The following is a 26877-nucleotide window of genomic DNA, read 5'->3' on the forward strand; positions in this document are numbered from 1 at the left end:
TTCAACGACTTATGCTACTACAAATGACCCGCGCATGTAGAACGACATCAATTGTCGCCCTACAGCTACTTACAGGCTGCCTCCCCTTGGACCTCCACGTCGCTTTTATTGGACTCTCTCATGCCATCAAGAAGAATAAGGAAGCTGAATTCCTCACTATTCAAACCCGTACTGATACCGACATCAAACAGGAACATAAACGTACGTGGCTAGAATTGATAAACCTATGGCAAACCCACTGGAATAACTCCACAACTGGTGCAACTACTAAACTTTTCCTTCTTGCGGTAACCTACATCAACAAACAACGTTCCACTTGGTTCTTCCCTAACGTCTATGCTTCCTTCCTATTAACTGGCCACGGGTCCTTCAAGAGATGCCTTCGAGAGTTTGACCTAGTCGAGGATGTCCTCTGTACCTGCGGAGAACCTGAAGACTGGGATCATGTGATGCACTCATGCAACGTATACTTAGATCTAAGAATCCAACTACTCCTAGACCTCCACACTACATCACTTCGGCCAGAAACCAAGTTATTGGAATCTAATGATGCCTTCCGTGCACTGACCAGTTATGCCAATGAGGTCTTTCGTCGTTGCTGCTATCACCTGCAACTCCCGAACACTACTCCTGGATAACCTCCTCTAGACGGCAACTGATACCCAGCACCGGAAACTTCCAGACATGAAAATGCAAATTGCGGCCAGCCCTGTCGACACCACTCTGTGATTCTCCATTGTGACGATCCTGGACTCTTTAATTTGAACTTTACCTATTCTCTTCTTCCTACCCACAGTCCTTCTCCAGGACTCCCACAACTGCACCTAGCACTCTTCCTGCCCCTTTTCGCCTGGGAGGATGCCTACGCTCTGTCATCCTCGCTATCTTGCCTGTCTTCCACTTTCCTGTCTCTTCTCTGCTCTTTCCTTGGCCTTCCCCACCCTTGCTCCTGCAGGAGTGTGGATGACCCGCCAGATGTCTTTTACTCCCTGGTCCGGCTCCTCGTGCCAGTGGACGGATGCTGTGAGGCTCCTTCCTGGTGATCGCGCCTCCCAGTAATGAAGAGGCCAGTCAAACAACACAAACAAAACACTACTTGCACATAACCCATACTGACTGGCTTTGCTATGTAAACAGAGTATTTAATGCGGATTTGTGGGAAACCACGGGAACCGCATAACAATAACACTATGTCCACTATGTTGTGCATATGGTGATTACTGGTGGTAGTTTCTGAGTTGAGCTTTCACCGAGCACAAAATCTTTAGGCAGTATGCCCTATCTACAGTGGGGGACAAAAAAACTGCATCACTTGTGAATTTTGCAAATAATGTGTTTTGTGCTGCATTGTGGGTTGCAGAAATGTTTGAAATGTATTTGTTAAATGGGATATATATCTCTGTGAATGAAATCCAATTAAAAGACTCCACCTGATATACCTAATTGCCATAAATATCTTCACAAAGGGTAAAATGCTAAATTAATGGAAATATGAGAAATGCAAATGGCAATCACAAAAACCAAACATGCATTTTATTGCACTTACGTGTACAAAGTGAAATGACAAGTTAATGTAATAGTATTATGTACTGTAAATCAGCAAAATAAGTCCTCAATATTTTGTTGTTCCTCCTCGAGCTGCAATTACAGCCTTGCAATGATCTGGCTTAGAGTTAATCAACTTCTGGATATACGGTGCCCAATTTTGTGGTACCACACCCTTACAACACTCTCCTTCAGCTGAATCTTACTTGTTGGCTTCTGAGCAATTTTAGACGACATTATGTACCATCAATTTTCAATAGGGTTCAAATGTGGACTGCTGCTGGGCCAGCATTTCTGAGGTATGACTGCACCTTAAGGGAGAAAAACGAGGAAAGCATTGGTGTATGTTTTAAGCCTTGTGAGACAACAAGACAAACTCATCATTAAATCTAAATAGCACAAAACTTACCAAGTTTGCTGTGTGGCAAGGTGCTGAGTCATGTTGAAAAATGCAGTTTTGGGTGTCTGTGTGGTGATCCCTAATAATGGGTTTCAGGCACTCCTCCAAGATAGCAGTGTAGATTTCTGCATTCACCATTCTGTTAATAAACTTAATTCGTCCCACCACTTTGCTTGTTATATCCCCAGACCATCTGATCAGCGGGGAACTTTACAGTCGGTGTTATGCAGTTAGTATGGTATGCCTCCGATTTTCGTCTTCCGACATATCGCTTTCCATCTGAGCCATGCAGGTTGAATTTCAATTTGTCGGAAAAGATGATGTGTCCCATTGCTCTATTGTCCATGAAACATGCATTTTAGCCCAAGCATGTTGCTTTTTCCTCATTTGTTTGGTCAACAAAGGCTTCTTCTTGGGCTGATAGGCATGCAGACTACATTCTGAAAGCCGTCTTTGGATAGTTCATGCATTTATTTCAGCACCAGAGGCCATCTCAAAGTCTAGTTTTAGATCAGGGACACTATCATGGCGATTACAAAGGCATAGCCATTTCAAATATCAGTCTTGGGAAGGTGTAGTCACTCTCTTACAGCCTGATCCAGGTCTTCCCTTCACATCACCGGTTTCACGCTTTGATTTCAGCACCCGGGATACTGGTGGCAGCCTATTTTATCAGTGATAGCATGCATAGAAAGCCCTTCCTAGGACAAGAGCAACAGCTATCCTTTTTTTTCTTTCTTGGTATCAAATGAGCATATGAAGTTATGCTTACACCTCTGCAAAAAGGATACTAATGAGCGTGTATACTCTTCCAATGGCTTATTTATAGAAATGGCTGATACAATATCTTTGCTTTGCGACAAACAAAATGACTAATCAAACAAAATCTTACGTTTCACGTTACTATTTTTAAGGTGATGCAGTTTTTTTGTCCACCACTGTATATACTATTACTCTTTTGAAGTGGGGGGGGCAATTTTCACATTACAGGAAAATTTCAGGACCTTCTTTTGCAATGCCAAAACCATCTCCCCCTTCTGTTCAGCAAAGCAATAGTCTACATGTGTGGGGGGGCTGCCGATAAAATGCAAGGTTGCCTTAAAGATTGTGTTGCACCCTTACAAAATAAACACCTTGGTAAGTTCGTTGTGGCCATGCATTCATAGAACAGTGGGTGCCCAAAATAATAGGCATCACTCCATGATTTTCACAGAAGCAGCTCCAGTTCTCATGCGATCCTCGAAAGCCAAAAATCAGAAAATACTGGTTAGAGCAAGCAGCATCTAACAGTCCATTTACTAGTCACACTGAAGAAGGAATAGCATAGTTTCTCTGAATATTTCATGTAAGTTACTTTCTTTAATTCACCCTAATGGCAAAGTTAAAAATATTGAGAGAAAGAGACAGTCTTAGCACTGACTGACCCATCTCATTTCAAACCAATGGCACCATCTAGTGACACCTCAAGCACTTTTTTTATCTTGATTCCCCTGCTGAAACTTCATAGTATGTGACTGGCTGGTAGGCTTGTATTGTAAAAGATACACTAGTCCTATGAACCTACTGCAAGGGTTAAAGAATTTTTTTCATGTAAGAAAATATGCGGATGATTAGACAAAACAAGTCATCCTTCAACTGAAAAGTATACTTTATTTCTGGCAAATCTACAATTTGTAAAATAATTATCTGCAATGATAAAAATTTTATATTATTCTAATCACAATTATCTGCAGAGCTACACTCAGAAATAGAAAAGTATCAGTAATAAATCTTCCACTGAATTATTATTTCTTTCTTTCTCATTACAGTCTACAGCTATATGGTGCCAGGTATTGTGCTCTGATGTGTTTTGTGCACATGTGCTACCACGGAAATGATTATACAGGCAAGCTAATCAGCTTCGCTAGATAAACTGCTCCATGCAGAATCAGATATCAGAAGTTCTATAATAAACACAGGATCTCGTCCCTTTAACTTATCAAAACTCACTGTACAGATTATAAGTCCACCCATTTGTACTGATTGTTCTCAGAAAGTGCCCAAGGGTGATATGATACAAACAGGAACATTTTGGGATAATCTCCACTCCAAAACTTGGAACACCTTTGCTAAATTTATTACTGCAGTTTTCTCATACAAGGTATCAGCAGAGAAGCAAGTACATATTACAGCAGTTTTAGGTATGCATTTAAAATCTGCAAAGGGAAGGAATAGATCCTTGGAGCATGGATTTTCATACTTAGCAAGTTGTACCCACAGTCCTGAATAACAATCATGTTTTGCTTCTTTCCAGTGACATGTTTTTTTGTTTTTGTGGTGTTTTTTGATACGCTGCTCGACTTCAGCCAAACTTTTTCTTGAGAGATGGTGTTGTCAGAATTAATCTTCCACAGGAATTCATTCTATTATATGCTTCCTCTGGCTCAAATGCCAGATCAAGACCAGTACCTTCCATTTTTTCTTTATAAAGGCAGTCAAACAAATCATTCTGTGAAGCTGTAAAATAATTCTTCCAGTCACCAATAATACCTAAAAAAGAAAATGAATGAAGTTCAGTTTGGTCAGTTATTTTTATATATTTACTATTTCATTAATAAGTACACAAAGCAATGTTTATATCATAGTCAACTGTTTAAATTGAAAAATTTTTTGTTTTAAGAAATTTGCGCGGCTTGTAAAAATCAGTGTGGATGCCCTTAATTCAATATTAAATGCATTTTCAGTTTAAATATAATTAAACTTTGCTTTATCAGACTATAAAGGTGTAATGGCCTATCTACTAAAGATGATCACTTGTAACCCAAAAGAAATGCATAGTCACCAGAGTTGCTACAATGTTAAGAAAAAGCACTGTATTATGAAATAAAAGTTGTATGCGGTAAAAGAGTGAATGAGCTTAATCTTTCTGTGTTGTGCAGTGGCAGTATAAACTCACTAAAGCTTTTTTCAAAGTCTGAACGAGTCTTGAGGACCTTTGCTGGAGATTCAGGTGACTTCCTGATGGTAGTTGGCAAGAAGATGATAGCGAGGGAGATTACAGCTCTGTTCCTCTCTAAGAAAGGGAATCTTGCAATGGGCATATGCTTGAAGAACTTGTCAAGCTTTAATTGTGTGGTTTTCTGAGAGTCATAAGATGGTAGTAATATGCTGCAGTTCAGAGTTCTTAAGGCAAAATGTATTACCTTATCTGGGACTCTGATCTTAGACAGCAAAATGATTTGCCATGAGATTGATAGTGGCAAATGATGTTTGTTATAGAGTTTTAGGTGCATCAACAACTAAGGTCATATTGCATTGTATATATTGTCTGTAAATTTTGTATGTCCTGATTTTCTGTTTAATTGGATTAAAAACCCAAGTTTTCAGGGGAAAAAAACCATGCCACACTTGCCTCAGGCTAAGTAACTCAGCCACATTGTGAAAAAGGCCAATAAAAATTCCTCACATCATCAAACAGATTTGAACTTGGGTCTTTTCTGCCCAGTGCAGGGAGGATGGCAATTCTACCAACTGCTATCCACAAGAGCTGGAAAATGATGCAACAAAGCAAGAAAATTTATAGAGCATCAGCCAAAACAAAATCCCACATCACCTGTGCATCCCCTCCTAGAATTTAAAAAAAAAAAAAAAAAAAATTCTGTTTATACTCTGGCACGACAACCAAGTCAGGTGAGATGGTTTTTGGGCACCAGGATATATATATATATTATGGGGGATTTCACCCCTAGGTGATAAGGCCATAAATTGTGAATACAAATATTTATCGTACTTAGTAGTCATGGGCTTGAACCCCAGTACACTCAAGGAACGCATGCTATGCACTCTCGCTCCTGACCACTCGGCTACGTCAAGCTGCCCACTTTAAAGGCATGTACTAACTACTGAGTGGGAGCCATTTTTGAAAGATAAGTAGACTTTTTTATTACTTGAAAAGGATTGTTTTTCACCACCTTTTTATTACAAATTATTAGTGCAGATATCTGTATTTGGTTGATGAAGTAGGAGAGAACTCTGACACCGTTGTTCATTGCATTGATAAAATAAAAACTAGTTAATATTCTTTTATGTAAATCTGTAAGAGTATAATTAATATTAGAAGTGTTTTTTATTGTCTATAAACTTATAACAACATGAATGAGATTTTATAACATAATTGTAGAGCATAATAACTACTGTCATTTAACATGGGAATAGTGTAGCATTGTTATTGTACTTATGTATTTGTTAGTTTAGTGTTTTTTTTTTGTTTTTTTTTTCCTATGAGTTTTGATTTGGACAGGGATGCTGACAGCAGTACATGTCCAGACTGGTTGGGGAAGAGCGCAAAGGAATTACAGTTGCTAAATAGGAAGTGCCCAGGGAAATAATCACTGAGGCTTCTAGGTTTTTTATACCAACTAAGAGATCCTAGTCAAGGTTTAGACCTAAATAAATGTCAGATGAAGTGATAAGGCAGAGAATAAAAATGAATGGGATAATTATTATTTATCAGGAGGACATGCATACTGGCAGTAAGTCTGACTAGTCTGCAGTTAAGGCAAGCTATGGCAGATTACAAAAATTTCTTGGGCTAAGAATGTAATCCACTTTATATGGATTACATAACTTTATGATCCTGTTCAGGTTGCTGACAAACTGAATAATAGTTTTTAGAAAGGGCACACTAGATATATACTAGGTCGCAACTGGGACCTAAATGAATTTATGATAACTGAAAGAGAAAAGTGGAAGAGAAACTCTTGAAGCTAAAAGTGAATAAGGCATCAAAGAATCTATCCAGTTGTAGTAAGTATTTTAGTGCAAAAGTATTAAAAACCTATTCAGTTGAATATGGACTGATGGAATCTATCCAATTGTATTAAAAGCAGCAGCAGCAAAAGAGAGCAAACTTAAGTCATCATTATGAGCATACCCTTAGATTCAGGAGATGTGCAAATGTCTTCCCCTATTCATAAATGGCAAAGTGAGTGATTACAGACCTGCCAGCTTGATATTTCTTGTAGGAAAAATAATGGAGTTGTGGATAAAGAAGTAATGCAAGGTCATATTGACAGGATTGCAGTTATATGGCAATCACTGTTTTGGTGCAGTTGAAATAATTCAAAAATCTTATAAAATTCTTTGCTGTTCTTCTGAATATATTGTGTAATTGAATTCTTGTGAGATAATTAATTAATTATTGAGACTACACTAATATATCACATGTTAGATTTAAGTAATTTTTTATTGAAATGCTACAATATGAACGACTGAAACACCTCAATGCCAAACACAAACAATTCTGGCTACGTTTCACAAACTCACTGTTTCCTGTCTTCGTGCCTGTGAGGTATAATTTTTTAAAAAAGTTTTACAAAATTCTGTTAATCTAATTAAGTTAAATAATTAAAGTTGCAGAAGTTACCAATGGGGTTACAGTTGCTTGGTTTCAACTTTGGGTACAGAACAATTATTTTACGGGTAATTTGATAATATTCAACATTATTATGAGTTTTAATTACAATATATGATAATATTAAATACCATATTCAATTTACAATAATTAGAAAATTTTATAAAGACCATTAGTATACAATAATTAGTTAATTCATATAATTTAGTTGGAATTTTAAGGTTACTTACTATCCTATGGCATAAAGTCGGAAAAGCTTGCCCCCTCCTTTTTTTTTTTTTTTTGCAATCCTGGAGTGAAGGTTTTTGGGAAATTGTCAGGAAGGTCTGAGAGAGAGAGAGAGAGAGAGAGAGAGAGAGAGAGAGAGAGAGAGAGAGAGAGAGAGAGAGAGGGGGGGGGGTTTATATATAGATAGAGTTCATTTTGGTATAGACAATGGGAGTTTTTTTTGTGAGATGGTTTTCGGGCACCAGGATATATATATATTATGGGGGATTTCACCCCTGGGTGATAAGGCAGGTTACAAAAAATTCTTGAGCTAAGAATGTGAAGAAAAGTAGAAAACAATTTGCTATGGATTTAGTTGTTTAGGGTTGTTGGAATCTTCTTTTACTTGTGATCCTTTCCAGGATTTCTGTTTGGAATAGATTATAATCTCTCAGATTTGAGGATAAGATTATACATGTGCTAGTCTGAATTAAGTTCTAACAAACAGATTAAGTTTTTGAAGAATTTTGCTGTTTTATTGATCTAAGTGTCATTAAATTGTACTCTATAAGTATCTTTATATTCCTAGTCAAACTCATTATTTTATTTTTAATTTAGCTAGAGATTTTGGAGGCTACAAACTGTGCAGATGAAGAATTTAAGCCCTTGGAAATGGATATTTTTTTTTTGGGAAAATTTTGCTGTTTTTTTTACTTAACATATTGAATTGTCTTCAATTGAACTGTTTTAAAGGTCCTGGTCACATTCGTTAACTTATTTTTAAATTTTCAGAAATTTGTAAGTTACTATTCCTAGAGCATTGGTATTGTCGATTTGCTGCGAATATTGTATCATTTAACTAGTAGTAGTAGAATTGTAGGGTTTTGGTTATGGTAAATAAATAGCTCAACGGTTCTAGTCATGTAAGTTGGAGTATATTTATTTGTTTTTAGCTAAGAAATTTTATTTCTAGTAAGGCCATGACTAATTTAAAATTCTACGAACAATATTAGGGTAATATACAGACTTTTTTTCTGTCGGAACGGCATTCCTGAAGTTAAAATGAAATAAAAATAAAAAATCTTATACTCAGATGCATTTTATAAACATTTAAAAGAATCTATTGAAAAAATATTACTAGCAGTTCTGGATAAAGAATTATCTCAGTTGGCCAGATAATGTTTATCATGTGTTGAAACTGTGAAAATTTTAACACAAGATTTTTTTAAATGAAAGGTACTCAGAGATTTTTGTGAATATCTGCACAACAAAAAAGTAACTTTTTGGATTTACTGGTAACTTACTGATAGTGCCAATTTCAACAAGCAAATGTGAGAGGATTTTTACAGATGAAACTAATTATGACTCCAAAAAGGATGTCACTATTAGGGTCTCAGACAAGGCTAATGCAAGCAAATACATAAAAATGTGACTTATTCAGGACCATCATGCAGGGCATATATAGACAAAAAAAACAGTAAAAAAAAAAAAAAGAAAGAAAGAAATCACAATAAAAAATATAATGATAACGTGTTTTTACTGTGGAAATGTTTTGAATAATAAATAAATAAATATCCACGAAATTAGTTCTGTCCAATTTACTATACTTTTGTAATTTGAAATGTCAAATTAGCACTGTTTAATAACATCACACTGGAAAATGAATGAGTGCGCCTCCGTAGCCAGGTGGGAAGGAGCAGCAGTGCATAGCACACGTTTCTTGATTAGACCGGGGTTCGAGCCCGTCACCACCAAATACAGAGCATGCGGAAAGGTCAAGGAATGACCACCGCATATTCTCGGAGCAACATGGCCTTAGTTGCTAATGCTCCTAAAAACCAAAAAATAAAAATAACTGGAAAATGAGAACATGTACTGTTTATTATATAAGTGTGATTTCTGATCAGTATGAAGTATCAAATAAAGGAAAGTTGACTTTTGGCACATTGAATGTATAAAAATTTTCTGCTGAGGGAGGATCCCACGACTGTCTTTCTTTCCTAGGGGAACTTCCTGAGCATTCTGAAAGTTTATATGTTACAAAAAAAGCCTGGTAAATACATATAAACTTGATTATGCATTTAGATACCTAAATGGAATTACTACATATTGCATATAATATCTATCTATCTATCAGTTTAGTGTAGTATTTTCAAATTAAATTGAATTTAAACAGAAATCTTGTCTCAGACTAGAGCAGCAAGGTAGCAGACTCAGAGTAGTGGGAGTGATGTGGTTTAGGGGAGAGCTGAAGGGGGTGGTTCTTCTATGAATCACAGGCTTATGAAATGTACTACATGTGCAATGTTTGTTGAGCTATCTGGAATGAGACATGATACAGCCAAGGATGCCCTTGTGTGTGTGTGTGTGTGTGTGTGTTTTGTGCTAAGCATAAAGAAATTACACACAATCTTAGCATTCTGATGGGCATTTATGAGAGCTTTGGGAACAGGTTGGATGTCCTTGAGGGAATTGAGATGGGGGATCAAGCTTTCAGCCTCCCACCTCAATGCCGTAGCTTGCACATCAGGAAAAAGAGCAGCAACCCTCAAGGTGGAATGTTCTTGGCCCACAGGAGGTGGTTATTGGTGGAGTATGTCTGCTGGGGGGGGACAGAGTAAGTGACCTTGCAGAACAGGTATATCATCTTTTGGGGGCATGAAAGGTGATGCGTTCGTTGGCACTGGTGATATTGGCAATAGGATTGAGGCATAAATAAGTGCAGGGCAATGTTGGAAAATAGTCACGAGTAGGATTAAATTTGAGTGTGCAATTCTTCCTGGATGCAGTGGGAGGGAGTGCGTGTTGGGAGCCTTGTCTATCACTTCGACTCTGAGGATGGAATTTTCTTTAGTGTGGTCTGTGCTTGTTGAAAGGAGAGACTGTTTTTGTAGGGGTGGGAGGTGCTTGAATAGAAGGGGTGCAGAAGTATTTGCTGATGCTGTTGGGGCTGTGGTGGGTGGGTTGGGAGATACATAGACATAGACCTGCTCAGTTTGCTGAAAAACTGAATAGGTATTTTTTACATTCACACACGAGTAATTCTTTAGGGCGGGGGGGATGGCAGAAGTTTATCAAACTAACAGAGAGCTAAATGATTTTGTGCTAACTGAAAATGGAAGAGAATGTTGAAGCTAAAGAAAAAAAGGCCCCTGGGGTGGATGAGATCCATCGAATTATATTAAGCGAAACAAAGTAGTTAAAGAAACCCTTTGCCATAATTACGAGAACATCTTTGGATTCAAGAGAAAAACCCCTATGGCTGGAGTTATGGCATGATGTCGAAATTTACAGAGTCGAAGATTGGTAGAGTCCTTAATGATCACTGCTCCTTCAGGATGAGGCACCTCCGTGGGCAGGAGCAGCAGTGCGTAGCACATGCTTCTTGATTAGACCGGGGTTCAAGCCCATGCCCACCAAATACGGAGGATGCGAAAAGGTCAGGGAATGACCACCGCATATCCCCGGAGCAATATGGCCTTAGTTGCTAATGCTCCTAAAAACCAAATAACAAACAATCCTTCAGGATGATTTGAACAAAGATGGTCAGAGAAATGGTAGCTATGCTTTAATGCTGCTAACTGCAAGGTCTTACACTAGGAGAATAGCAAACCACAAATAAATTATAAAATTGTTGGGGCTGAATTAAAAACAGAGGAGGAGGAAAGGGATTTGTGAGTTACAATATGAACAGATATAAAGTTTTCTGAACATTGTAAACAGGCAGTCAGGAAAGCCCATGGTGTCCTATCGATGATTTAAGAAACTTTATCCTGTAGAGATAGGGAGGTCATAATTTCACTGTATAAGGCAATTATTAGACCACATTTGGAATACTGTGTTCAAGTAGAGAGACCTCATCTGAAAAAAGACATCGAGCTTCTTGAAAGGGTCTAAAGATGGGCAAATCGAATGGTGAGATTGGCAGAAAGATGACTGTATGAGGAAAGACTCCAATTCTATCGACTACAGAGCTTGGCAACCAGGCACCTCAGATTAGTAAAATGAATGAAGATGGAATTCTCACTTATAAAGAATTCCAGAAGTAGGGGTCATAATTCAAGTACAGGGATTGAGGTTTATATTAGACTGTAGGAAGTTTTCTTTTAGCCAGCGAGTTGTTGATTGCTTGCACAAGTCACCCTCACACAGGTAGTTGAGGCTGACAGTTTGAATAAATTCAAAGGTCAACTGGATAGTTACTTGTGTGAGGAGGAAGGCATATAATTTGTATTTTATTGTCGATTTTTTTTTTTTTTTTTTGCCAGTGTAGCAAAAGCTTTCGCTTCCTTGTGCTGTATGGCAAATACTATTACTAAATATAACTTGAGCCTTTGTATCATTCAAATCTTGCCACCATTTTTATAGTTATAGAGTGAGTGGTAGGGGAATTCACATTTTTTAAATTGTGGTTAATAAGTAGATCTAAAAATTCAAATCATTTAGGACATTGTATTGCTAGTTGGATAATTTTGTTATCTATTATAATTAACTTATAGTTTTCAAACATAATGGTATAGCTTAATATGTATAACGCGGACTTGGTAGCATGGTAGTATTATTGCTGGGTAACTGTATATTGATAAGAACATTCGAATTTTAATAAGATAAACTTCATGGCACAACTGGTGCATAGTGTTATTACCGCATTAGATATATATTTAGTGTAGTATTTTTAATTATACTGAATTTGAACAAAAATTATGCCTCAGACTAGAGCAACAAAGCAAAGGCTCATGCTAGTGGGAGTGATGTGGCTCTGGGGAGCACTGAGGGGGGGAGGGAGGTGGTCCTCCGAATCACGGTCTTTTGAGGTGTATGGCTTATTTGATGTTTACTGAGGTATCAGGAGTGGGACATTGTATTGCCAAGGAGATGGATGTCTTTGTATGTGCTTGATGTAAGGAGTGCAAGGATATTAGGTGCCAACCCAGCATTGTGACCTTTATGACAACTTAAACAAGGTGGAATGCCCTCAAAGGAATTAAATTGGGGGCCCATCGATGCCAGACATTACACTCTATCATTAGTCAGCACAGCGGCAAACCCAAGTCAGAATACGCTAGTCTATTGACTATATTGTCAAGTTAATAGGAAATCTATTTTGGGTATGTCTGCCAGGGGAAAAAGTTGATGACATTGTAGAGCAGATATCATCATTTAAGGACACAAAAAGAGGTATTGTTGTACACATTAGCACTATGACATTTAGAGTAAATCTGCAGAATTGAAAAGTACAGGGCAATTTTATAAAAAAAAGTCTCGAGTTAGGAAGTGTCTGCAATTCTGCCAGACATGACAGGAGGGAGTATATGATGAGAGCCTTGTCAACCAATTCAGCTCTGAAGCGATTGTGCAAAGCTCACAGGGTAGAATTTTGGCCTGTGCTTGTTAACAGGAGAGATTATTTCCACAGGATTGGGATATCCTTAAACTGAAAGGGTACAAGAATATTTGCTGATGCTATCAAGGCATTAGGTAGGTCGGACAACTGCTAGCTTTGGGGGGATACACAGACTAATAGCTTATAAGTAGCCACAGCCAGCGGTGAAAGTGATTCTTGCACTGCCTATTGGAATGAGCAGCAACCTTGGAAGCAAGATGCTGGGGATTTCAAGAACTGCTGGGAGTCATTATGACAAGTAAATACATGTTATGGTAACAGAGTAAGAACAGGTGCATGTATGCTGGCATGTACACCAATACTAGGAGTATAGTAAATAAATTTGATGAATTTGAAGTGATGGTCAAGGCATCAAATGCAGAAGTTGTTGAGATTTCAGAGATGTGGTGTCACTCGGATATAAGGGATGCAGAATTTGAATAATGGGGAGTAAACTATATACATAAAGGGTATAGTGAAAGTGTATTGATGTCTAACGGCACCAGGGGTTTCCCCCATCTCCGCGTTGCTTTCATTGTGGGTAAAGGGCATAGTGTAATTTGACTAGCGGCACTGTGGTTTCCCCCCAACTCCATGTTTGGTACTTGTGACATACCAAATGTGGAGTTGGGTACACACCATCTGCACTCTACAGAACTCTGTAAGGTGCAGATGGTGTGAGATAGAGTTGTGTTATGTTGTTCATATGGCCACTTAGCCCAGAGATCTGTGGAGGCCACAACCTAGTTACCATCCTTTGCTAAGGGGAGGTGGGCCAGGTCAGTAGGAAGAAATACTCTGGCAGGATGAACCCCGGGGGTTGTTTGGGCTTCACAGGGAGTGCCCAAAAAGGGGGGGAGGGGTAAAAATGGACGTGGAAAGGGGTGACAGTTGGGACCTCTGAAACTGGATGCCCATCCTCCTTAAAGGGGCATATTAAGAGGGGGGGTGGATTTGTCCACCAGGCAGGAAGAGAGATGGAAAGGGCTGGGGAGAAAAAGTTATAGGAAAAGGGATTCGTAGTGTATTGAAGGGGGGGGGGGCAGGAGGGAATAATAGGACGTGAATACAGGTGGAAACATCCACCTACAGAGAAATGGGGTAGAGTGAGGAGGGATGTATAGGGTTGGCCATCTACTCCCTCAGGGGAAAGGGAGTAAAGGTCATGGGTAAAACCCACATCAAGATGGAAGATTGCAACATTCCAGACAAGGAAAACTAACATCCTGGTCATGGAGATGCATGGCCAACAGGAGAGTGAAACTCTTTGCCATGAGTTGCAGAATACATTGTTGTCAACATAGATGTATACAGGATTCATCCCAGGCTGATCTCCAGCATTCCTCCCCCAGATAATCAGAGGTACTTGTTATTTGCACTAGTTAAATGGGAGCACAGTGACCTGAAATAGATATCTTTGATTAGTTCTTTATTTATACAGGATTCCTCTAGATCTGACTTCCTCTGTAGTCCCACGCCACTCAGGCAACAGCAGTCAGTTTGGTGCATGAGAGTTGAGGAAGTTATCCCACACTGTGACAGCATCAGCATCCCACACTTAATGGTGTTAGTAATTCATACCTTTAGAGTTGTGAAGTCTTTTGTTTAGTCAGCATTCTACACCATTATGTGTTTGCAGTCAAATCAGGTAGTGTCAGATCTGGTGGTTAAATTTTTGTTTTGACGACTCTTTGGGTCCCATTTATAATCAGTCATTAAGTCATGAACACCATCTGCACATACTCAGTCAGTGCTCTATAGTAGTGCTCCTGTGTAACAAAGATGCTCTTGTCCATTTGGCAGGTTATGGATTTTAGAAATTGATGACACCTGTGATCCTCAGTCTGAGCAGTGATACAAAATGTACTCGAACATTTCACCTTCACCACATCAGTAATTCCCAGGGAGGTCAGTTTATCGTTGAAGGATCCATGCCCTTTAAGGAAGAATGTCACATAAATGCCTGGGGAAAGCTATGGTTGAGCCTCTGGGCTAGTTTGCTTCCGTTTCTTAGAATTGTGGCTCTTTAGCACCAAACACATGCACCATAACATATCAGTAGGAAGAAGACTGCTTTGCAAATTAATGCTAATGTTCTCATTTTCAGTCCCCAGTCTGTTCTGGTTATTCTGACTATCATGTGGGCATAGTTTCTGACTTTTTTTCCAGGTGCACTAAGTGCAGAAAGAAAATTAGTTTAGTGTCAAGAGATGCCCAAATATTTTAGTTCAGTAACCAGCATGATTGGCTGTACCATTTATCTTTATGCCAGGGCGTCTTTCTAAAAAACCTTTCAGAAGCATTGACTTAGTCATTTCACTCTAAGTGCAGAGTTTGTGGGCACGAGCTCAACATTGAAGCTTATCTAGGGCATAGTTTGCCTGTGTTTCTAGGCAACCTCTGCTATCTGCTTTTACAACTAGGATGATATTATCTGTATAGGCAATACTGCCTACTAGTACTACCAGAAGGGTCGAAGAATGGATTCCTGAGGACATCTTCTAGTTACATACTGGTAGATTCCTTGATACAGTCAGTTCTCGTATAGCACGATAGTTGTGTTCCTAGAAACCCTCGTGCAATGCAAACAACAGGCCCTATGGGAAAAATAGGGTTAGGTGCTGACCACCCAAGATTAAACACACATTTGTAACCAAAACATTACCAAACACAATAAATTATCGCAATAAAATACTTACATATTTTATTGCGACTATTGATGTAATAAAATATTGCTAATGCTTTTGCTTCTATCGTAAGCAGACTTGTTTTTTTGTTTGATGTTCCATCTCTTCCAATTCTTTGTGTATTAATCTAATGAATTTTAATTACACTTTGAGTTGTTCCTGCTATGAAAGTTGTTTTTATGCATCGTTCTAATTCTCGGCATTGCCTCATTTAGGCCTGTAGCACGTGCAATATCACACGGTCTCTCATTTCGCTCAAAGTGTTTCACAATTTCATATTTTTTCTCTATCGACAGAGGCGGACTGGCCATAAGCCTTACCAGGGAAACCCCGGTGGGCCGAAGGCCGGTGTGATTTTGGCCATAAACACTAGTATGAGGCCACTATAAATTTTCCCGGGTAAGAATTTTTGACCCAGTCTGCCTCTGTTTATCAATATTGCTTTTCTTTTTCTCTCTGAATCTGCAGTGTCTTCACCAGGACGCTTCCTTTTCACACCTTTTAAGTATTTTACTCATTTTTAGGGAATAAAGCACAATTACAAAATGAGGAGGCACGCTTGATACACATAAAGCTGCGTGCATGTAGCAACTGAATAAACAACACCGTAAAGGCAGAGAGACACTATTAACACTTCACATTTTACTAAAGCACATTTCTGGGGTTACTACCATAAAACAATAAAAATAAGTTCCAGTTGCATTTCTGCTAGTGGAATCTGTCATAAATTGGTAGTAAACTCTATCTAATTGCATTTGCAATAATACCGATAGCTGGAATTGTGTGGGTTTTTACGTTATTATGGTTAAATGTGTTTCCCCTTCACTGATATAAAAAACATAAATACATTTTCAGTATCTTCTCTTCATTCCTATTGTGTTGCGTTCAGTTGGGGTGATTCCGCATTTGACTGCCATTTCTTGTAAACACAAAGGCAAATCTTGCATAAGCGAATTCGGTTCATGTTATATAAGACATCGTTCCCCTATTTATAAATCGTGTAGTGTAAACACGTGTTATACAAGGAATGACTGTACCTAGTCTTTACCATAATAACTCTATTACTTAAATAGTCTTTGGCACATCTGTGCAGGTTTTGAGGGAGATTAGCATGGCACAGGTGCCCTATGATGCTTGGCCATCATAGTGTGTCAAAGGCTCCTGCAAAATCCATGGATATGACCAGAATGTACAGAGTTTGTTAGGTACGTCATTGAATCTTCAGTGCAAAACATGCTCTTTAAATCCAAATTGCCTGTCAGATGCTTGACTGTAATAATTATCAAATCTTACTAGTAAGAGTCTTCCTAATAGTTTTCCCATGACTGGGAGGAGGATAATGGGTCTATAGGACCTCGGTTCTATTGGAGGTTTTTCAGAACTCTTTAGTAGGAGTTTTAGACTCACTAGCTTCCAGATATTTGTGAAATGTCTTATGATTATGATTTGTTCAAGAGTGAAAGTATGTGATCGGGGAACTATGTGGCAAACTTTTTCAGTCCACACAACTACAAGGTCATGCCTTGGACATTTACAGTTCCTCCTGTGTGAAAGGTGGTTCTATCTGGTCTGTGCTGTACAAAGCGTTTTCATTTAGGATCTGTTGCTGGGATTCTGAGACAGGCTGGTTATTAGAAATAGTGCATCTAGGATATTATTTATAGATGCTTCCCAAGTATGTGTAATTTGCCATCTGGGAAATTACACATACTAGTCACAATCCTATATCCCATGTCCCAGGGATCTGCAGTGGATACCAAATTTCTCAGTGAAAGAGCTTTCTTTTCTCTTATTAACTTGGTATATTCATTTCTAAGGGTTTTATAAGCCTCCCTGAGGAAATCAACTTCTGCCCGGGACCAGGAAGCACTGGCACGCTGAAAGGTTTTTTGGGCCACATGGACCCTTTTCCTTAGGTCTTGCAATTCCTGGCACCACCAAGGCACGTCATTCCTTTTAGGGTGGCCCTTGTTATATTTTTGATGTGCTGATCCGGGGTTAAGTGGTTCAGGATGGGGAGGGGGATGGTATCCACTTGACACTACGGAAAAGGTGATAGCCCTGTGGTCAGAGGTGGTCCATACCTCGTTTACCTGCCATTTGGTAAATGTGCATGCAACGGAATGTGTGGCCAATGTAATACCAATAGTGCTTTCCTCCATAGTTGAACTATAGGTGGTTAAATTGCTAGGCTGATTCATCACAAGGAATGGTGAGGTAACTATGCAATCCTCCAAGAGTTGTCCAGAATGGCCAGCTCTTGGAGGATTGCATAGTGCCACATAGGCAATCTATGCAATTAGATTCTGTGCCCACTACTGTTTTACCACCTGGTAGAAGGATAGTGATGGACTGTAGGTACTGGATAAGGGTCCATGTCCTGACCTACAATATATAGAAATAATATGTGTGGAGCCTAAAGCACTAGTAATCTGAGCTGGTCAGATTACTAGTGCACATTCTGAATAAGGAGTACAAAACCCATGTATTTTAGTTAAAGTGAGGGTTGCATTTCTCACTATGATGGCAACCAATGAGGTATATGTAGAGGATTCAACTATCTACTCTAAAGGTTAGAGGGTATCGTTGTACCCTACCCATGTGAATATATGGCTCTTGGAGCAGCATAACTTCTGTTGTTTCCTCTTCAGAAATGAGCCTGCTGTGTATTTGGTTGGAAGTATTTTAAAGCAAAGCCCCATCTAGAGTAGGGTGTCTAGCCATAATCTGTTCTAGATTGCATATACTTCCTGGCTTTGATACACACCAGGCATTTTGGATCACCAACAGAGTGGTTGGGATCTAATCCAGCGGCCTTACAGTCGGCACACTTTGGCTAAGGGTTCTTGTTGTGGCAGTTATTATAATCATGCCCTATTATTGCCATCAACCACATATGCTTTGCTTTTGATTAATTACAAAAAGCATGAAGTGGCCAAATTTTAGGCATTTGAAACACTTATGCACATGTTCTTTGAATCTGTCGCTTCCCCATCCAACATAGATTCTATCCTGTTGTTTGAGCAGGCCCCATACTCTTGAGGAAAGTTCTATATGCAATTCACTGCAAGGCCAGACCTTGATTTAGTGTGATATTTGGGAATAAATTTAGGAGGTCAAATTTTCCTTGGGGTAGGCCCCTTGTAAATTTCATTCAATTACCTCATCTATGAGGTAGTGTTTAGTCAGACCTATCTCTAAGTCAAATATTATTTGACTTAGAGATAGGTCTCTAAGTCAAATAATAATATATAGAGGGCCCCTTTTTTATGGCATTTCTACTTTTAGGTCTAGATATTTTACTCCTTCATTGCTCATTATACGGTCCAGGTCAACTTTACTGGCTGTCTCGATAATTATACCTGGGGTCCTTGTTTTACATGTACCTTTTATTTTTAGTCTTCATATTACTCTTTAGGGAAAAGGTCTTTAGGATTTTGATTACTACATCCTTGATTTCCTCACTAGATGAATGAGTACCTTCATTTATAGGTCTAAGTAAGACTATGTTAGGTGCCTTGTTTAGGGACACTTTGGGTCCTTTTATTGGTTTAGCCTGGACAGGGGCACTGTAACATTTCATTGTTTTCTGTGTGCTCTTTTACCTCTTTACAGTCCAGTTTAGTTTGTAAAATTTCATTCTTTATATATAGGTCCATAAGGCTTTCTAGTCTGGTCCAGTAGATCGTTAATCTGTATCCTGATTGCAGCCGTGATTCTGCTACTTTGGCTTGTGATATATTCCATTAATTGGCATTTTATTACAGTCACAGAGTCAAAAGGAGATACAGTCAGTACTCGTATAGCACGATAGTTGTGTTCCTAGAAACTCTCGTGCAATGCAAAATTGTGCAATATAAACAACAGGCCCTATGGTTAAAATAGGGTTGGTGCCGACCACCAAAGATTGAACACACATTACCAAACACAATAAATAATCGTAATAAAATACTTACATATTTTATAACGATTAAAATACATAATAAAAAATAATATTATAATGTTTTATAATAATTTTTATTATTATTATATTATAATATAATAAATAATAAAAAATACCTATTTTTTACGAATAAAATACCTATTTTATTACGACTATTACGTAATAAAATGTTGCTAATGCTTTTGCTTCTATCGTAAGAAAACTTTTTTGTTTGATTTTCTATCCAAACAGATGACAGCCGTTCCATCTCTTACAATTCTTTGTGTCTTAATCTAATGGATTTTAATTACACTTTGAGTTGTTCCTGCTATGAAAGTTGTTTTTATTTTCTCTGCATTCTTTGTAATTCTCAGGGTTGCCTCATTAGGTCTGTAGCATGTGCAATATCACATGGTCTTTCATTTTGCTCAAAGCGTTTCACAATTTCATATTTTTTCTCTATCGACAGAGGCAGACTGGCCATAAGCCTTACCGGGGAAACCCCGGTGGGCCGGAGGCTTGTGTGATTTTTGGCCATAAATCATAGTATGAGGCCACTATAAATTTTCCCGGGTAAGAATTTTTGACCCAGTCCACCTCTGTTTATCGATATTGCTTTTCTTTTTCTCTCCGAATCTGCAGTGTCTTCACCAGGACGCTTCCTTTTCACACCTTTTAAGTATTTTACTCATTTTTAGGTAATAAAGTACAATTACAAAATGAGGAGACACGCTTGATACACATAAACAAAGCTGCACGCATGTAGCAACTGAATAAACAACACTGTAAAGACAGAGATACACTATTAACACCTCACATTTTATAAAGCACATTTCTAGGGGTTACTACCATAAAACAATAAAAAAAATTTCCAGTTGCGTTCCTGCTAGTGGAATCTGTTATAAATTGGTAGTAAACTCAATCTAATTGCATTTGCGATTATACCGATAGCTGGAATTGTGTTGGTAATCGTGTATGATCTAATTGTGTAGTGTAAACACGTGTTATACGAGGACTGACTGTACCTCTGTTTCTGGGGATGGGTGCTCAGATTGTTCAGGCTCTGTTTTATTGCTTAATATTGTGGCTACGTCCTGAATTAAAGGAATTGCCCCCAACTGCAGATGAACTTTTTGCTTGTTTAGCACAGGCAGAACCTGGTTTCTCATTTTAAATTTCATCCATATCCAAGATTTCAAATGTATTCTTAGATACCACCACAGTAAGTAAAGAATCGATAGCCTCTGCCATATCGTCATTCAAATTATTTATTTTTTCCATTCCTACCACAGTAATACCTATTATTTTATTGAGTGTGTGTACTTTCTAAGTCAAAATATTCCCAGTTTTTTTAGTTATTTCCCTGTTTTTGGGGAAATACAAGCAGAGGGGAGGAAAGACAAGATGGCTGTCCTCTTACCACTCCTGCTTGCAAAAATTGTTTTACCACAGCTGGTTAATACAACTTATATCTGGTGGTGTTATGTATACTTTTGTTAAACCTATAAATTTCTACTAATGGCCCATTGCTTTGTTTGTTACTAGCAATTGTTACAAAGGCCACGATAACAAAGAAGACTTAACTAAAATAACAATAATTAAAGTAAGTTAAAATTACAGTAATATACTGAAACATATCTGTTATCCACATAAAACCATCGAAATATGCAGCGACTCAGACTTCCTATACTATCATTATGGCCTTAATCCCCAAGATTTCACGAAATTACAAAAATTACACTCACTTGAAAGCCTTCAACTTTCTTCATCTATATTTACCTTTGGTTGGCAAAAATCCATCCAAAAAGCTGAAAAATAACACAAAATAAGTCCAAACTTTTATACAGAAAGGACAGCCAGGATAGAAGGGTTTATGCTCTTACTTAAAAAGCACATAAAATCTAAGTCAATGCATCCAATTGAAATGGGTGGCCAAGGCAACATGAGACAGTTTGGTGTGACATAAGCACTGGGAAAGCAAAATTGAAAGTAGATATACATGTTATAGGCTGTGATGAGTACAATGAACTCATATTATACAGTCATACAGAGAATTAGAGTGGGCCAGTAAATCAGAATGTCTTATAATGGGGGAATTTTAACTTTTCAGATACTGACTGGAACTTGTAGGTTGGTTACTCCATAGCCGAGTGGTCAGGAGCACATGCTCCTTGAGTAGACCGGGTTTCGAGCCCCTGACTGCTAAATATGCTCAATCTGCCAACCCGCACTGGACTAGTGGCAGATTAGGGTCCATTTCCCTCAGCATGAATTGTTGAGGAGGCTTCCATCCTGCAGTGGGTTAATAATGGCTGCAGTTTTTTTTTTTTTTATACTCACAGACTAGCAAGACTTGTGGATTTATTGGATAAATGTTTTCTACAGCAGAATTTTAGAGAGGCAACAAGAGAAAGTAATACTCTTGATCTGATTATCAGCAGTGATTATTCATCCATTAAGAAAGAATCTGCAGATAAAAGAACCACTAGGTGGAAGGGATCACAGTGTATTGATTTGGGATTGACTTAAAGATGTAACCACTATCAGGAGTAAAGGGAAGGTTTTTTTTTCATAAAGGTGACTACAGTGGGCTCAGACAGTTTTTAAATTCTATACAGCGGCACCAACTTTTAGAAATGTGTTCAAATAATTAATCATAGAGGCTACTAGGCTTTATATATAGTAGTAGTTGTGTGATGCAAGCAAGCAAGTGTATGAGCTTATGCAGCATCAGCCAAAAAAATTACAAAACAATTCTCTCTAAATGTTTGTCCAGTTCCTGCTTAAATTTATTTAACCTGTCAACTTCCACAACGACAGATGGAAGTTTGTTCCAGCAATTAACCACCCGTTTGCTAAAGGCAAATTTCCGCACATCTCTTCTACATCTGTCTTTCCTTAATTTGAATTTATTCTCCCTTAGGTTCGTAATCTGAACAAGTGGAAGAATCCCATCAGAATTCAGTGTGCTCAACCCATTCAAGGCCTTATACACCTCAATGCCAGTAAATCAGAATGTGTGGCTGGAGACTAGGCACCTTGCAGGTGCCTAGTCTCCAGCCACTGCAATTAGAAGAACTTAAGCCTCTCTTGGTAAGAGGATCCCTTCATTTTCCTCATCAATCTTGCTGTCCTCTGTATACGCCCAATCAAATCTACATCCTTCCTAAAATGAGGCCTCCAGACCTGTACGCAGTACTCAAGGCATGGCCTGACCATTGCCTCATACAGAGGGACAATCACCTCCTTTTCCCTGCTAGCAAAATTCCTATATATCATTGACCTGCCCTGGCAGCCCGTCTGCATTGCTCAGAAAACTTCATATCTGACTGCACAATTACTCCCAGATCTTTTTCATTTTCTACCACCTTAAGTGTAGTACCACACAGTTGGTACATTTCTCTGGGGTTACTTCTACCCATATGTAGTAGTTTACATTTGTCAAGGCTAAACTTCAGTTGCCACTTCTCAGCCCATCTGCCCAAATTTTCTAGTTCCTATTGCAGTAGCAAACTGCCATTAACAACTCTGCAAACTTCGACACTAAGCCTGATATACCCTCATTAATCATTGATAAATATACAAAACAACAGTGGACCCAACACCGAACCCTGTGGGACTCCACTAATAACATTAGTCCACAAAGAGCAGCACCCATTGATTACCACCTTCTGTCTTCTCCCACTCAACCATCCTTTTATGTCAACCAAGAAATACTCCCCAAAGTATAGGCCTAAATGGATGTCAGATGAACTGATGAAACTCGTGGCAGAGAAGAAAAGTGCATGGGGATGTATATAAATTATTGAGCAAAATAGGCCTATGGCACAGAAACTAGACTGTAATCAACACAATGGAGGTCAGGCAAGTGAAGGCAGATTGTGAGAAATCTTTGGCAAAGTATGCAAAGAAAAACAGGCAAAGTCTTCTTTACTTATGTTGTTGTTATGGGAGTTTAAAGGCGCATAAGCTACTATGGCTATAATACTTTACTTATTTAAACACTAGAAGGAAGGGGATGAATCAAATTGGTCCACTTGATATCCACAGTTTGGCTGTTGATCCTGCTTAGGGTGCTGAAAAGCTGAATGAGTATTTTGCATCTACATTCATACATGAGCAATTCTTTAGGGAAGAGGATGTTAAAAGTTTATTAAACTCTAACAGGGAGCTAGATGATTTTGTAATAACTGAGAGGAAAGTAGAAGAGAAATTGCTGAGGTTAAACATGAGAAAGGCACCTGGGGTATGCGATCTATCCAGTTATATTAAGGGAGGCAGCGAAGGAAGTGAGCAAACTCTTAGCCATAATTATTAGTGAAAGGGGTGGCTTACCAAGAAAGGCTTCAGATTGCAGCATCTGGAGAATAGGCACCTGCAAGATGATCTGATTGAGGCATTTAGGACTTTGAATGGATTTAGAAAATATTATTATAGAGGGGCCCCTCAATATTTAGCAAATATTGGGTGGTAAATTGCTGGAACAACCTTCCATCTGTTGTGGAAGTTGATAGCTTAGATAAATTTAAGGAAACACTAGAAAAATTATTGGATGGAATGAATAGGTGAAATGAAAGTTGTCATGTTTTTTTTTGGCTGATGCTATATAAGCTTGCCTTCTGGCATCATTTTCCACTACTAATAGGCACTGTGCAAGCCGAATCCTTGTTCATCATTGTAGGTTGAAGGTGAATCATTGCTGAGCTTCTGAAATACTTTATAGGCTTCTTTAAATGTTCTTCTGGAGTATGATTGATCTGTCAGAAGTAGTGTTGGTAAAGTTCTAAGTGCCTCTGTAATTAAGACTCATAACATCAAATATTATCAAATTATCATAAAAGAATTATTTTCTAATGCAAATTTGAAAGCAACCCCATCAGTAACTCTTGCAACTCTAATTAATTAGTGTTTGGCTTTGAGGTGTTTTAGTCATTCAAATAAGTAGCATTTCAATAATAAATTACTTAAATCTACCATGCGATATAATAGTATATACGAGGTGTGACAATAAAGTTTCGAGAATAATTTTGTTTCCGTCAAAGTGGCCATACTGTAAACCGCTGTGTAGCCTGAACATCCCTCCCCTTTACCTGCATGCAAAGGTAAATGTCGTTTCAGTCATTGTACAAGTTGGTTCGTGTAAAGATGTGTTTCTGTTACATGAAAAATGGAATGCAACTTAGAGCAAAGAGTCGTGATAAAATTTTTGGTGAAAAGTGGCGAATTGTCCACATATTTATGAAAAGTTGACCAGAGTTTATGGAAATGATACCACGTCGAAACAACATGTTTTCAATTGGGCAAAACAGTTTCGAGAAGGACGCGAATCCATCGAAGATGCTGAGCATTCAGGGCTCCACAACTCGACATGATGAAAACATTGTTTGTGTGCGTGATCTTGTTTGAAGCGATAGGTGGTTAACCACAAGAATGATTGCCAAAAAACTAAACATTAATCGGGAAAGTGTTAGATTAATTTTGACTGAAAATTTTTGACAAGGGAAGTGTGTGCAAAGCTGGTACCGAAATTTCGCTCTCATGAGCAGAAAGAAATTCAGTTGGGACATTCTCAGGAGATGTTGGAAAGCATTGAAGATGTTTCAGATTTGCTTTCTTGTGTGATTTCATGGGATGAAAGCTGGGTATTTGCTTACAACCCCAAAACAAAAAGACAAAGTTAACAATGGAAGGGAGCTTCCTTGCCAAGACCCAAAAAAGCGTGAATGTCAAAGTTAAAAGTGAAAACCATGTTAATTTGCTTTTTTGGTCGAAAAGGAATTGTCCACAAAGTGTTTGTTCCACTTGATGAAACTGTTAATCGACAATTTTGCCTTCAAGTTTAGGAAAGGATTCACAAGCGAGTCAACCAGGTTTGAACTGAAATTGCTTCGTCATGGATTTTGCATCATGACAATGCTCCCTCACATTCCGCCATTGTAGTGAAAGAGTTTTTAACTTCAAAATCAATCAAACGTTGCAGCAACTTCCATATTTTGCCTGATTTGCCTCCTTGTGACTTCTTTTTATTTCCTCGACTAAAAGGAGTCATGAAAGGAATGCATTTTCAGTCAGTTTCTGAAATTCAGAGTAATGTAACGTGGGTATTAAAACAGGTACTAGAAATGTTACAATCAATGGATCCTATGCTGGAATGTGTGTGTGTACAGTCTTTGAAGGCGATGGCCTCACATCTGTATAATTTTCAAAATGAAATGAATTATTCTCGAAACTTTGTCACACCTCGTATAGTCTCAATTAATTAATTATCTCACAATGATGAACAAACAATCACGTAAATCCCTTCTTCCAAGTAATTGAACTTGTTTCATCTAATTTTAGTGATTCTTTCATTCCATGTCATTATTGTACTAATATGACGGTATAAGTACAATATCAAAATCACATTTTTCTCTATATTTAATAACCACACCTTTACCCTTAATATAATAACTTACCCTTTCGCATAAACTTTGATTGAGACATGTCAAATAAATCAGCAATGGGCAGAACTTCTCTGTTTACCATTTTGTTGCTTTTCATTTGTTCAAAAGAGCAATGGCTGGCAATAGTTCTGATAGCTTCGAGTGATAATGAATGGCCAAGGAAGTTTGCAATATGGGCAACCATCCTTGGCAGGTCCTAAGTAAAGAAAAGTGCAGTTCTTAAACATATTTAATTATATACATTTTATTTTTAAAATCTGTACAAAAAAATGAAATAAATAATTTCAGTAAGTTTACATGAAAAACCAGAATTTAGGGTATTAGAACCTATAATGCTTAGTAGCATGCAGGGGCTCGGTTAAAAAGACAGAAGAAACCTACGTCGACCGGGCTAGCCAGGTGGGTAAAGTGCCTACCTGGCAACCCAAAGGTTGCGGGTTCGAATCCTGCCTCGGGCTTGGATCAGAGTACTGCAAAAACCTTGGGAGGTGCATTATGGCCACAACTAACTAAAAAAAAAAGATACCTACTGGCATTAGACTTGAATTTCTGGGAAATACATATAAAAGAAGGTTGTTCCAAAGAATAGAAGCAGAAGGGATAATTAAGACAAGTTAGTTCTGTGAGTTTGTAGTTAGGCATTAATTGATGTTGACTGATTAGAGGCACTTGTTAGGACTAGTCTGGAAGATAAAGGCAGAATTAATGGTGCCCACGGAAGTATCTACAGAAAAGACATGCAACAGAATTCAAATGCCAGTGAAACAGAGTGGAGAGAGAATGTTCATAAGAGACAAGCTAATTAACTCAATGCCCCTTTTGAATAGAGTGTAAAGCCTGGAAAAGATTTTGGGCACCATCTAGATGCGAGGATAATATTCCATGTTGGGGCACATTT

The 26877-nt window shown here is 38.3% G+C and overlaps 1 protein-coding gene across 2 annotated transcripts in view; it reads right to left on the bottom strand.

The window, feature by feature from the left end:
• Nucleotides 1-3766: 3766 nt before the first annotated feature.
• Nucleotides 3767-26877, bottom strand: part of LOC150081929 (sulfotransferase 1B1-like) — a 368098-nt gene continuing 344987 nt past the window's right edge. For both annotated transcript variants that reach the window (XM_090379833.1, XM_090379832.1), the window contains exons 6-7: nt 25992-26175; nt 3767-4474 (exon numbers count right to left, since the gene is read on the bottom strand). In XM_090379833.1, coding sequence (XP_090235959.1) covers nt 4287-4474; nt 25992-26175 — 372 coding nt within the window. In that variant the 3' untranslated portion in view covers nt 3767-4286. The remainder of the gene's footprint in view (nt 4475-25991; nt 26176-26877) is intronic.

Source organism: Mastigoproctus giganteus, chromosome 8, assembly GCF_048544385.1.
Source record: "Mastigoproctus giganteus isolate SK-2022 chromosome 8, ASM4854438v1, whole genome shotgun sequence".
NCBI classification, from domain to species: Eukaryota; Metazoa; Arthropoda; class Arachnida; order Uropygi; family Thelyphonidae; genus Mastigoproctus; species Mastigoproctus giganteus.